Source organism: Borostomias antarcticus (assembly GCF_949987555.1).
Source record: "Borostomias antarcticus genome assembly, chromosome: 17".
NCBI classification, from domain to species: domain Eukaryota; kingdom Metazoa; phylum Chordata; class Actinopteri; order Stomiiformes; family Stomiidae; genus Borostomias; species Borostomias antarcticus.
The window spans coordinates 1,999,246-2,010,732 of record NC_140250.1 but is presented as its reverse complement, the minus strand read 5'-3'; the positions used below and the strand labels follow the sequence as shown (position 1 = coordinate 2,010,732).

The 11,487-nt window shown below is 47.9% G+C and overlaps 2 protein-coding genes across 2 annotated transcripts; both read left to right on the top strand.

The window, feature by feature from the left end:
- Positions 1-43: 43 nt before the first annotated feature.
- Positions 44-619, top strand: LOC311319937 (stonustoxin subunit alpha-like; the record flags this gene model as incomplete). The annotated part of the gene is made up of 1 exon (XM_084451570.1): positions 44-619. One exon carries the CDS (start codon positions 44-46, stop codon positions 617-619), a length of 576 nt encoding a protein of 191 aa, XP_084307696.1.
- A 2,737-nt stretch (positions 620-3,356) lies between these two features.
- LOC311319936 (tripartite motif-containing protein 16-like) lies at positions 3,357-7,170 on the top strand (the record flags this gene model as incomplete). Its single annotated transcript, XM_084451569.1, has 6 exons — positions 3,357-3,956; positions 5,189-5,284; positions 5,553-5,786; positions 6,006-6,165; positions 6,477-6,527; positions 6,647-7,170. The coding sequence occupies 6 exons, from the start codon at positions 3,357-3,359 to the stop codon at positions 7,168-7,170; spliced, it is 1,665 nt and encodes a 554-aa protein (XP_084307695.1).
- Positions 7,171-11,487: the final 4,317 nt, after the last annotated feature.

Genomic DNA, 11,487 nt, shown 5'->3' with positions numbered 1-11,487 from the left:
CTGTTGAATGATAAATCAACAATACCAGCTTTAAGGGGGACAGATGAACGGTCATGTTATTAACTCTGATCTGGTCTCTGCTCTGTTCCCAGATTCCTGTCCGCTCACTCTGGACCCAAACACAGCAAACAGATACCTCTCTCTGTCTGGGGAGAACAGGAAGGTGACACGTTTAAAGCAGATCCAGTCATATCCTGACCATCCAGACAGATTCACCCACTACTCCCAGGTGCTGTGTAGAGAGGCTCTGTCTGGGCGCTGTTACTGGGAGGTGGAATGGAGAGGAGGTGTTGTTAACATAGCAGTCTCATATAAAGACATCAGCAGAACAGAGGAAAACTCCTCCTTCTTTGGTTTCAATAACAAGTCCTGGTGTTCAATGTGCTCTAGTGATGGTTACAGGTTCAGACATAATAATGTTGTGACTGAACTATCAGGCCCTCAGTCCTCCAGAGTAGGAGTGTACCTGGATCACAAGGCAGGTTCTCTGTCCTTCTACCGCGTCTCTGACACAGTGACCCTCCTCCACAAAGTCCAGACCACATTCACCCAGCCACTCTATCCAGGGTTTTGGCTTTGGAGTAATAATGACTGTGCAGAGATTAGTAAACTGTGGTAGAGGGAGGGGGATCCTTCCAGAGGATGGGGGGAGAGTAGGGGGGAGGAGATGAGGGGGGGGGGGCAGGGGAAGAGGAGAGGAACGTAACGTTGCCTCTGGCTCAAGTTTGCAACCTCATGAAGCAGAGTTCAGACTAGATTCACCCAGCCACTCTATCCTGGGTTTGTATGCCTTAATGCAGTCAGGGTTTTCTCAGTCATTTTGTTTTTATAGATTCAGTTGATTACTAATAATTGTTCTTGCATTGTACTTCAGGAGGCCTAATAGAAGGAAATCTTCATGCCATCACTTGTTTATAATTGTTGAACTTTGGTTCTATAATATTGTAATTTAAACTTGATCATTGTATTCAATCATTTTTTCTTGGATTCATTCATAAACATCTATTATAAAAGATTATATTGTTGATGTACTTTGATACTGTATAAGGGGTCTTTTTTCTCTGTATAATGACTGAATCAGGTATTCATGAATGTTGGTGTTCATGACTGCTGTTTAAATGATTGGTTAGTTGTTTTCTCTCCTACTGTTACCTAAGTGGCTGTTATATTTCATCCTGAAGTAAAGATTAAATAAAGGCATATGAAACTGAAAGACATCTCATTACTGTATGAAAATGTGTGGAATTTGCTCTTATTACCAAAACTCTTTCCCTCCCTTCCTCCCCGTCCCCATCTTACATCCTTTCACCCTTCTCTCCATCTTTCCATCCCTCTCTCTCTCTCTCTCTCTCTCTCTCTTTCTCTCTCTCTCTCCCTCTCTCTCTCTCTCTCTCTCTCTCTCTCTCTCTCTCTCTCTCTTCTCTCTCTCTCTCTCTCCCTCTCTCTCTCTCTCTCTCTCTCTCTCTCTCTCTCTCTTTCTCTCTCTCTGTTTGGCTGTTGTTTTTCCTCTTCCCACTCTGCACCCTATCACTATCATAATTACTATGCGTGAACATGTTGTAATAGATTCTGTTAGGGCTAGTGGAGGAGGACCCAAGAGCAGACACAACAGGCGTATGGGGACAAACCCACGTTGGGGCACGTTTACTGGCGAGGGTCAGGCAGGAACGTGGTAGTCAGACAGACGAGGGGTTCAGGCAGGAACGTGGTAGTCAGACAGACGAGGGGGTCAGGCAGGAACGTGGTAGTCAGACAGATGAGGGGTTCAGGCGGGTTCTTGGTTCTCCAGTCAGGCAAGGTTCAGGCAGGTTCTTGGTTCTCCAGTCAGGCAAGGTTCAGGCGGGTTCTTGGTTCTCCAGTCAGGCAAGGTTCAGGCAGGTTCTTGGTTCTCCAGTCAGGCAAGGTTCAGGCAGTGGACGGAAGCTACTCCTTCCACTGAAATAGCTGTGAATTGAAATGACATGCAATAATGTCTGATAAATGAAGATAGGTCTTGTCACCTGGACACAACAGTTCCAATGCTTCCAATGCTAATCCAGCACACTAAGAGCGGGATAGCCAGTTAGCTCATGAGCTCATGGTATAAATGACCTGTAGTGAATCTTTACCAGTCTGTTTCCAGTCCCAGTTTATCTTCAGACCTCCCCAGCGTCTCTGTTCCTTCTCTTCAGTTCTTCAGTGATGTGACTAAGGCTGTCTCTGAGCTGAGAGAGAAACTAGAGGACGTGATCAAGGGAGAGTGGTCCAGCATCTCCTTCACAGGTGTGTTGGAGTAGATCTGAGAAAACCGCTCAGTTAAAACATTTAAACTAATGGACCTGGGCATCACTAAAGTAAGGAGAGCAACAAGTGGTCCTGTCTGGTTCAGTAAGAAAAAGTGTGACCAGAAGATTTTGGGTTCACTTTGAAACACATTGAACACATCTCTGCATCTGCTTGGCCTATTATAGTGATGGTGATTCTCTCCCTGTGTGTGTGTGTGTGTGTGTGTGTGTGTGTGTGTGTGTGTGTGTGTGTGTGTGTGTGTGTGTGTGTGTGTGTGTGTGTGTGTGTGTGTGTGTGTGTGTGTGTGTGTGTGTGTGTGTGTGTGTGTGTGCTGAAGTGGTGCATGCTGGTCTACTGCGTCTGCTTCATCCTCTCGGCCGTCGTGGTGGTCCTCTGCGTGGGCGAGTGCACCGGCTGCCTCCCGTTCCCCTTCCCCAGCTTCCTGTCCACCTACGGCCTGCTGGGGGCGCTCATGTACCTGACGGCCACCGTCATCTGGCCCGTCTTCCAGTTCCACAAGCGCTACCTGGGCGGCGGCCAGAGACCCCCCCGGCTTGTGGCCGTGTCGGTGCTCACCGCCCTCAACTTCCTGCTCTATCTGGCCGACCTGGCGTACTCAGCCAGACTGGTGTTTGTTAGGGTGTGATAGAGGAGAGGAGGAGAGGAGAGGAGAGGAGAGGAGAGGAGGAGAGGAGAGGAGAGGAGAGGAGAGGAGAGGAGAGGAGAGGAGAGGAGAGGAGAGGAGAGGAGAGGAGAGGAGAGGAGAGGAGAGGAGAGGAGAGGAGAGGAGAGGAGGAGGGGTTGAAATGAACAATCATCACTATGTAGATATTTTGTGTTGGAAATATCAAGCAAAGGACAAAACAATTAGAAATCTCCTTTCTTCTTTTTCTCTCTCTCTCTCTCTCTCTCTCTCTCTAAACCACGCCCCCTGGCAGAACCAGGAAATCCCTTGCTCCTCCCAGTACTCACTCTCTATTCCTAGGAAACTAAAGTGTTCTCTCCGTCTCTCTCGCTCTCTTTCTTTTTCTCTCTCAAACTCTTATCTCTCTGCGTCTGTGAGTGAGTGACTGTGTCCCTGACACACCAGCATGGCCCAGCAGGGAGTTCTGTTAGACCAGGATCAGTTCTGCTGTTCTGTCTGTCTGGACCTCTTAAAGGATCCAGTCACCCTCCCCTGTGGTCACAGCTACTGTAGCAGCTGTATCGAGGACTGCTGGGACCAGGATGAACAGAAGGGAATCTACAGCTGCCCCCAGTGCAGACGGAGCTTCACTCCAAGGCCTGCCCTGATGAGGAACACCATGCTGGCTGAGGTGGTGGAGAAGCTGAAGGAGACAGGAGGAGCCCGGGCCGCCCCCTCTGAGCTGACCAGCCCAGCTGGGTCAGAGTTGGTGACCTGTGACCTCTGCACCGGGACCAGGAAGCAGAGAGCCCTCATGTCCTGTCTGGTGTGTCTGGTGTCCTACTGTGAGACTCACCTCCAGCCCCACTACCAGGTTCCTGGTCTGAAGAAGCACAAGCTGGTCAAAGCCATGTGTGAACTGCAGGAGAGGATCTGCTCGAGTCACAACAAGCTGCTGGAGGTCTTCTGTCGGACAGACCAGCAGTGTATCTGTCTGATGTGTGTCATGGATGCACATAAAGGCCATGATACGGTGTCAGCCACAGCCGAGAGGGCAGAGAAACAGGTAAGACCAGAATAGGTGGTTCATTTGGAATGTGGAATGAACAACATCAAGAGATACTGTACAGAAAGATGGTGGTTCTTCAATCATTTTTAAAGAATAGATTGTGGATAAAATATGATAAAAGTATATTGAATTGAATCACCATTTGACTGAGAAAGACAAGCTAACTCTGAACGATCGTTAGTGTATCGTTGTCTTTTATAAGTAAGTCCAGTCTGAGCTCGTATCTGGCCTACATACAGTGAAGAACTATAAAATGTCACCAAGTGCTGACTCATATCAGGACTTGCAGGAGGAGTGTAATGCTGCTGACTCATCAAAGTGACATCAAACCCAAAACTGAGGGTTTTCCCCCTCCTGACATGTTAGAAGGGGGGATATTGTCCTTCTTTCAGTGCCTGCAGGCAGAACTACAGTAGAGAGTAGCTCAGTAGATCATCACAAGAGAGAGTCGTCCTGCTCATTTTCTGAGTGATGTCAAATACACCTTTGATACCAAGGATGGATACTTGCTTCTATGACATATAAATTACCTATAGCAAATCTAATGAACCCCGACCCTATCCACCTGCAGTGGACAGACAGTGGTTCAATTCATTAGGATGGAAATCTCTAGGCACCTCACAAATGGATTCCGATTCAGAGGGCAGCGATGCAATTATAAAATGATTATCAATTGTAAAACGATTTATCTATTGTAAAACGTTGATGCTTCAACATTTTTTTATTGGTGTCTCATTTTTGTTGTGTTCCCAAAGTATTTCATTTTAACTCGACACAACTTGCCTACTGAGTGGCTCTTGTCCAGGCTTGTTTTAGAAGATAGAAGCCAAAGTGCTTCCATACTGTCCATTTGCTTTTAGAGCAGCGCGTGCCATCTTCACCAGAACTCAAACGTAAACACGAACACTGTTATGTAACGTACGTTTTTTTTTTTTACTTTTCACTATCAAGCCACAAAGAATGTATGCTTACAGCATGGGCCTTTTTTTTTGCATTTATTTGTAATTTGTATTTATTTATTTCTGATGGAGTTTTCTGCATCGAGCAATGCATCGTCCAAGAGCGAATCATGGTGTATATAAGAAAAAAAAAAAAAGATCATCCCTACAACTCATGTTTACCAGCTGTACCAATGTTGGTGATACTGTAATTTCTTATGACAGAGCTCCAGTACTCCAGAGTCCTACTGTAACTTTTAATGTTTTGTTGTAATTTGTGTTTATCTCCAGAGCACGCTGGGTCTGAGTCAGCAGAAAGTCCAGCAGAGAGTCCAGGAGAGAGAGAAGGAGCTGAAGGAGGTCCAGCAGGCTGTGGAGATTCTCCAGGTCAGCATCAGGATATCAGCTACTCTAGATATGGTGGAGGGAGATACCTGGCCTCGTGAGACCATCCTGAACTCACCAGCTCTCTTTCAGTTTTCCTCCACAGATCAGGATGGTGTTATGAGGCTAGGAGATACCTCTAGGACAGTTATAACTGTCACATTCAGGATTATTGTCTTCAGTTGAACTCTTTCTTTCTTTCTTTCTTTCTTTCTTTCTTTCTTTCTTTCTTTCTTTCTTTCTTTCTTTCTTTCTGTCTTTCTTTGTCCAGCGCTCTGGCCAGGCAGCAGAGCAGGACAGTGAGAGGATCTTCACTGAGCTGATCTGCTCCATTGAGAGAAGGCGCTCTGAGGTGAAGGAGCTGATCAGAGCCCAGCAGAGGGCAGCAGTGAGTGAGGCTGAAGGACTGGTGGAGAGACTGGAGCAGGAGATAGCTGAGCTGAGGAGGAGAGACGCGGAGCTGGAGCAGCTCTCACACACAGAAGACCACATCCACTTCCTCCAGGTACAGTAGCTGGACTCTCCTGGTACCTGACATGTGAACATCAACTGGTTTGGTGTATTGATTAGGCAGAATATTCTGTACACTTGGTATGTGTTTCTGTTTATTTCCTATCTCTCTCTTTCTCTCTCTCTCTCTCTCTCTCTCTCTCTCTCTCTCTCTCTCTTTCTCTCTCTCTCTCTCTCTCTCTCTCTCTCTCTCTCTCTCTCTCTCTCTCTCCAGAGTTACCAGTCTGTTTCCAGTCCCAGTGTATCTTCAGACCTCCCCAGCGTCTCTGTTCCTTCTCTTCAGTTCTTCAGTGATGTGACTAAGGCTGTCTCTGAGCTGAGAGAGAAACTAGAGGACGTGATCAAGGGAGAGTGGTCCAGCATCTCCTTCACAGGTGTGTTGGAGGAGTTTTGAGAAAATGATTCTGTAAAAATATCATTAAAGTACGGAGAGCAACAAGTGATCCTGTCTCGTCCAATAAGAAACAATGTGACCAGAGGAAAGATTTGGGGTTCACAATGAAACACATTGAACACATCTCTGTATACTGTCTACTTGGCTTTAAAAATGATGTGTGTGTGTGTGTGTGTGTGTGTGTGTGTGTGTGTGTGTGTGTGTGTGTGTGTGTGTGTGTGTGTGTGTGTGTGTGTGTGTGTGTGTGTGTGTGTGTGTGTGTGCGTGACTGCGTGACTGAAGTCTCTTTAGTGGATGTGTTGTCTCCTCCAGAGCCCAGGACCAGAGCACATTTCTTACATTGTGAGTGTGTGAAGTCTCCACCTCTCTCTGTTGAATGATAAATCAACAATACCAGCTTTAAGGGGGACAGATGAACGGTCATGTTATTAACTCTGATCTGGTCTCTGCTCTGTTCCCAGATTCCTGTCCGCTCACTCTGGACCCAAACACAGCAAACAGACGCCTCTCTCTGTCTGGGGAGAACAGGAAGGTGACATATTCAGAGCAGATCCAGTCATATCCTGACCATCCAGACAGATTCACCTACTACTGCCAGGTGCTATGTAGAGAGGCTCTGTCTGGGCGCTGTTACTGGGAGGTGGAATGGAGAGGTGGTGATGTTTTCATAGCAGTCTCATATAAAGACATCAGCAGAACAGACTCCTCCTCCTGGTTTGGTTTAAATAACAAGTCCTGGTGTTTAAGGTGCTCTAGCGATGGTTACAGGTTCATTCATAATCATGTTTGGACTGAACTATTAGGCCCTCACTCCTCCAGAGTAGGAGTGTACCTGGATCACAAGGCAGGTTCTCTGTCCTTCTACAGCGTCTCTGACACAGTGACCCTCCTCCACAAAGTCCAGACCACATTCACCCAGCCACTCTATCCAGGGTTTGAGCTTGAGAATCATAAAGACTGTGCAGAGATTAGTAAACTGTGGTAGAGGGAGGGGGATCCTTCCAGAGGATGGGGGGAGAGTAGGGGGGAGGAGATGAGGAGGGGGGGGCAGGGGAAGAGGAGAGGAACGTAACGTTGCCTCTGGCTCAAGTTTGCAACCTCATGAAGCAGAGTTCAGACTAGATTCACCCAGCGACTCTATCCTGGGTTTGTATGCCTTAATGCAGTCACGGTTTTCTCAGTCATTTAGTCTTTAAAGATTTAGCTGATTACTAATAATTGTTCTTGCATTGTACTTCAGGAGGCCTAATAGAAGGAAATCTTCATGCCGTCATTTGTTTATAATAGTTGAACTTTGGTTCTTTAATATTGTAATTTCAACTTGATCATTGTATACAATCATTTCATTTATAAACATCTATTATAAAAGATGATATTGTGGATGTACTTTGATACTGTATAAGGGGTCTTTTTTCTCTGTATAATGACTGAATCAGGTATTCATGAATGTTGGTGTTCATGACTGCTGTTTAAATGATTGGTTAGTTGTTTTCTCTCCTACTGTTACCTAAGTGGCTGTTATATTTCATCCTGAAGTAAAGATTAAATAAAGGCATATGAAACTGAAAGACATCTCATTACTGTATGAAAATGTGTGGAATTTGCTCTTATTACTAAAACTCTTTCCCTCCCTTCCTCCCCGTCCCCACCTTACATCCTTTCATCCTTCTCTCCGTCTTTCCATCTCTCTCTCTCTCTCTCTCTCTCTCTAAATAAGTAAATAAATACAGATATGCTAAGTCAAACAAAAACACACACACAACCATACACAAAAACACAAAAACAGAACTATACATTCTCTGTCATTGCACATTCCCATATTGCACATGAAATGTATTGAATCACAGATCATTTTATTGCTGCACTGAGTGTGGATATTGCTGTTGGGTAAAAACTGTTTTTGAATGTGTTTGTTCTTCTTTTGAATGATCTGTACCGCCTGCCCGACGGCAACAGTTCAAGCAGTGAGTGTCCGGGGTGGGAAGTGTCCTTAGTGATGTTCTGGGCTTTCTTGAGGCAGCGGGAACTGTGAAGGTCTCCCAGTGTGAGGAGAGGGCGTCCCACGATCTTCTCGGCCGTGTTGAAGACCCTCTGGAGCGCTTTCCTCTGGGCCGCCGTGCAGCTGGTGTTCAGTACCACACACAGATGCAATATGTCAGTATGCTCTCTATGGAGCATCTGTAGAAGGACACCAGCAGTCTCTCTCTGAGATGTTATTCCTCCTGAGCACCCTCAGAAAGTGCAGTCTCTGCTGGGCCTTTTTCTGCAGAGCAGAGGTGTTCACACTCCAGGTCAGGCCCTCCTCAACGTGGACTCCCAGGAAGAGGACGTCAGTCACCTTCTCCACACAGTCCCCGTTGATGGTCAGTGGTGGAATGTGCCTTTTCTTTTTCCTGTAGTCTATGATGAGCTCCTTGGTCTTTGCGGTATTGAGGAGCAGGTTGTTCTCTCTGCACCACGCTGACAGCTGCTCCACCTCGTCCCTGTAGGCGGACTCATCCCCTCCTGAGATGAGCCCGACCCCCGTGGTGTCGTCCGCAAACTTTACCACGGTGTTGCTGTGGTGGGCGGGGGTGCAGTCGTGTGTGTGGAGGGTGTTCAGTAGGGGGCTCAGGACGCAGCCCTGTGGTGCGCCAGTACTGACACTGAGAGTTGTGGATGTGTGAAGGCCCACTCTGACCCTCTGGCTGCGGCCAGACAGGGAGCTGCTGATCCACATGCAGATGGAGTGTGGAAGTCCCAGATCCCTCAGCTTGTCCCCCAGTTTGTGGGGGAGGATGGTTTTAAACGCTGAACTGTAGTCTAGGAAGAGCATCCGCACGTAGCTCCCCTGCTTCTCCAGGTGGGCTAATGCTGCGTGGACGGCCGTGGCTACGGCGTCCTCTGTTGATCTCTTCTCCCTATAAGCAAACTGGTGGGGGTCAAAGCTACGTGGGAGGAGTGATGTGATGTAGTCCCTGACCAGTTTTTCAAAGCATTTCATCACCATTGGTGTGAGTGCTACTGGCCTGTAGTGGTTGAGGCTGGAGATGTGGGGTTTCTTGGGCAGGGGGACGATAGTGGAGGATTTCACACAGGGTGGGACAGTGGACTGGGCTGAGGACCGGTTGAAAATCCTTGTGAAGACTCCAGCCAGCTGAGCCACGCAGTCCTTCAGCACACCTCCGGGGACGCCGTCGGGTCCAGCAGCCTCCCTCGGGGACACGGGCCGCAGCGCGCTCCTCCCCTGGTGCTCCTCTGTTGTGGGGGCGGGGCCGCTGTGGGGCGTGGCGTGGGGTGTGGCCTCTGGTGGCTTTACCTCAAAGCGTGCAAAGAAGAGGTTGAGCTCTTCTGCCAGCGAGGCGTCACCTTCGGCTGCTCCGAGGTCGGTCTTCTAGTTGGTGAGATGCTGGACTCCCTGCCACACCTGCCTGGTGTTGGTGCTGTCCAGATGGTCCTCCATCCTCCTCCTGTAGTCAGACTTGACCTCTCTGACCCCCCTCCTCAGGTTAGCTCTGGCCTCTCTGACCCCTCTCTTCAGGTTAGCTCTGACCTCTCTGACCCCTCTCTTCAGGTTAGCTCTGACCTCTCTGACCCCTCTCTTCAGGTTAGCTCTGACCTTTCTGACCCCCCTCTTCAGGTTAGCTCTGACCTCTCTGACCCCCCTCTTCAGGTTAGCTCTGGCCTCTCTGACCCCTCTCTTCAGGTTAGCTCTGGTCTCTCTGACCCCTCTCTTCAGGTTAGCTCTGACCTCTCTGACCCCTCTCTTCAGGTTAGCTCTGACCTCTCTGACCCCTCTCTTCAGGTTAGCTCTGGTCTCTCTGACCCCCCTCTTCAGGTTAGCTCTGACCTCTCTGACCCCTCTCTTCAGGTTAGCTCTGGTCTCTCTGACCCCTCTCTTCAGGTTAGCTCTGACCTCTCTGACCCCTCTCTTCAGGTTAGCTCTGACCTCTCTGACCCCTCTCTTCAGGTTAGCTCTGACCTCTCTGACCCCTCTCTTCAGGTTAGCTCTGGCCGTGCTGTAGTGAGCCCTGTCGCCCGCCCTGTAGGCGTTGCTCCTCTCTCTTACCAGCTGCTGGACATTCCGAGTCGTCCAGGGCTTCTGGTTGGGATCGACCCGGATGCGTTTGTCCACCGTGAAAATGCCTATGAAGAACATCATGTAGCACAGTACACAGAACACGAACATGTGTGTGATGTATGACAGAAGAACCTGTAATGTCATTTATTTGTCCGACCATGGTGTGCCTGAGATAAAGGACAAAAGAGAAATGAATGTAATGTAAGTGCCAGAAGGTTACCAACTTAAAGCTACATGAGATAACTCGGCACTTTGGCAGCCCCTCTGGTCGTGATAAAATCGGCACTGCGTTTTAAGAAAAACACTTCCCACAATCCCCCACTCACTCGCTGTAGAGAAATGAATGTAATGTAAGAGCCAGAGGGTTACCAAGTTAAATCAGCTGTGTGGCTGTGAGTGTAGCCATCACAGGAGGAGAGGAGAGGAGAGGAGAGGAGGAGAGGAGAGGAGAGGAGAGGAGAGGAGAGGAGAGGAGAGGAGAGGAGAGGAGAGGAGAGGAGAGGAGAGGAGAGGAGAGGAGAGGGAGAGGAGGAGGAGCGACGTGGAGGAGAAGAGGAAGAGGAGACGGGGGGATGAATGTAATATCAGTGCGTCAAAGGGAGGAGATGTCATGGCGTGAGGAGGGAGGAAGGGGTACACAGGGATTCAGAGATGCCATTCACAGCGCACAAGCACGTTGAGGGAATTGAAGAGCACCATCAGTTCCCAGTATCTTCTGAGGATGGGACGGGTGGTAAACCAGCGTGATGAACAGCAAAACCAGACATGTGAGGTCAAAGTTCAAATACAGTTGAAATAGACAAAGGTCAAAGACTATTTAAATGCTGGAATAAGGGTTGGCTGTTCCTACTGATTTATAGTCCGTAACCCAAGTGAAACATTTTCAATAAATGTAGATACATGTGGAATATTTTCTATGGTGTGCTTTCTTAATGCTATTGGAATGAACATTAAATATGAAAAACAAATGTGTTGTGTTGTACAATACTGGCATTAAGGCATAACGCAACGCAGTTCTATATCCAGTTACGCCACTAGGTGGCACTCTAAGTTCAGACTATTGGTTGTTCCACATTGTGAGTAATGATAGAATATAATACAGAAAGTGAAATGAAAATGTACCGCGAAAATGATGGTGAATAAACCATGCTAGCAGCTCATGTTGTTTTCTGTTTTCCTGCCTACATTACACCGGCCAACCCTACACAATGCTTTTCTAACATGTCGTCTAGAGTTTTATCT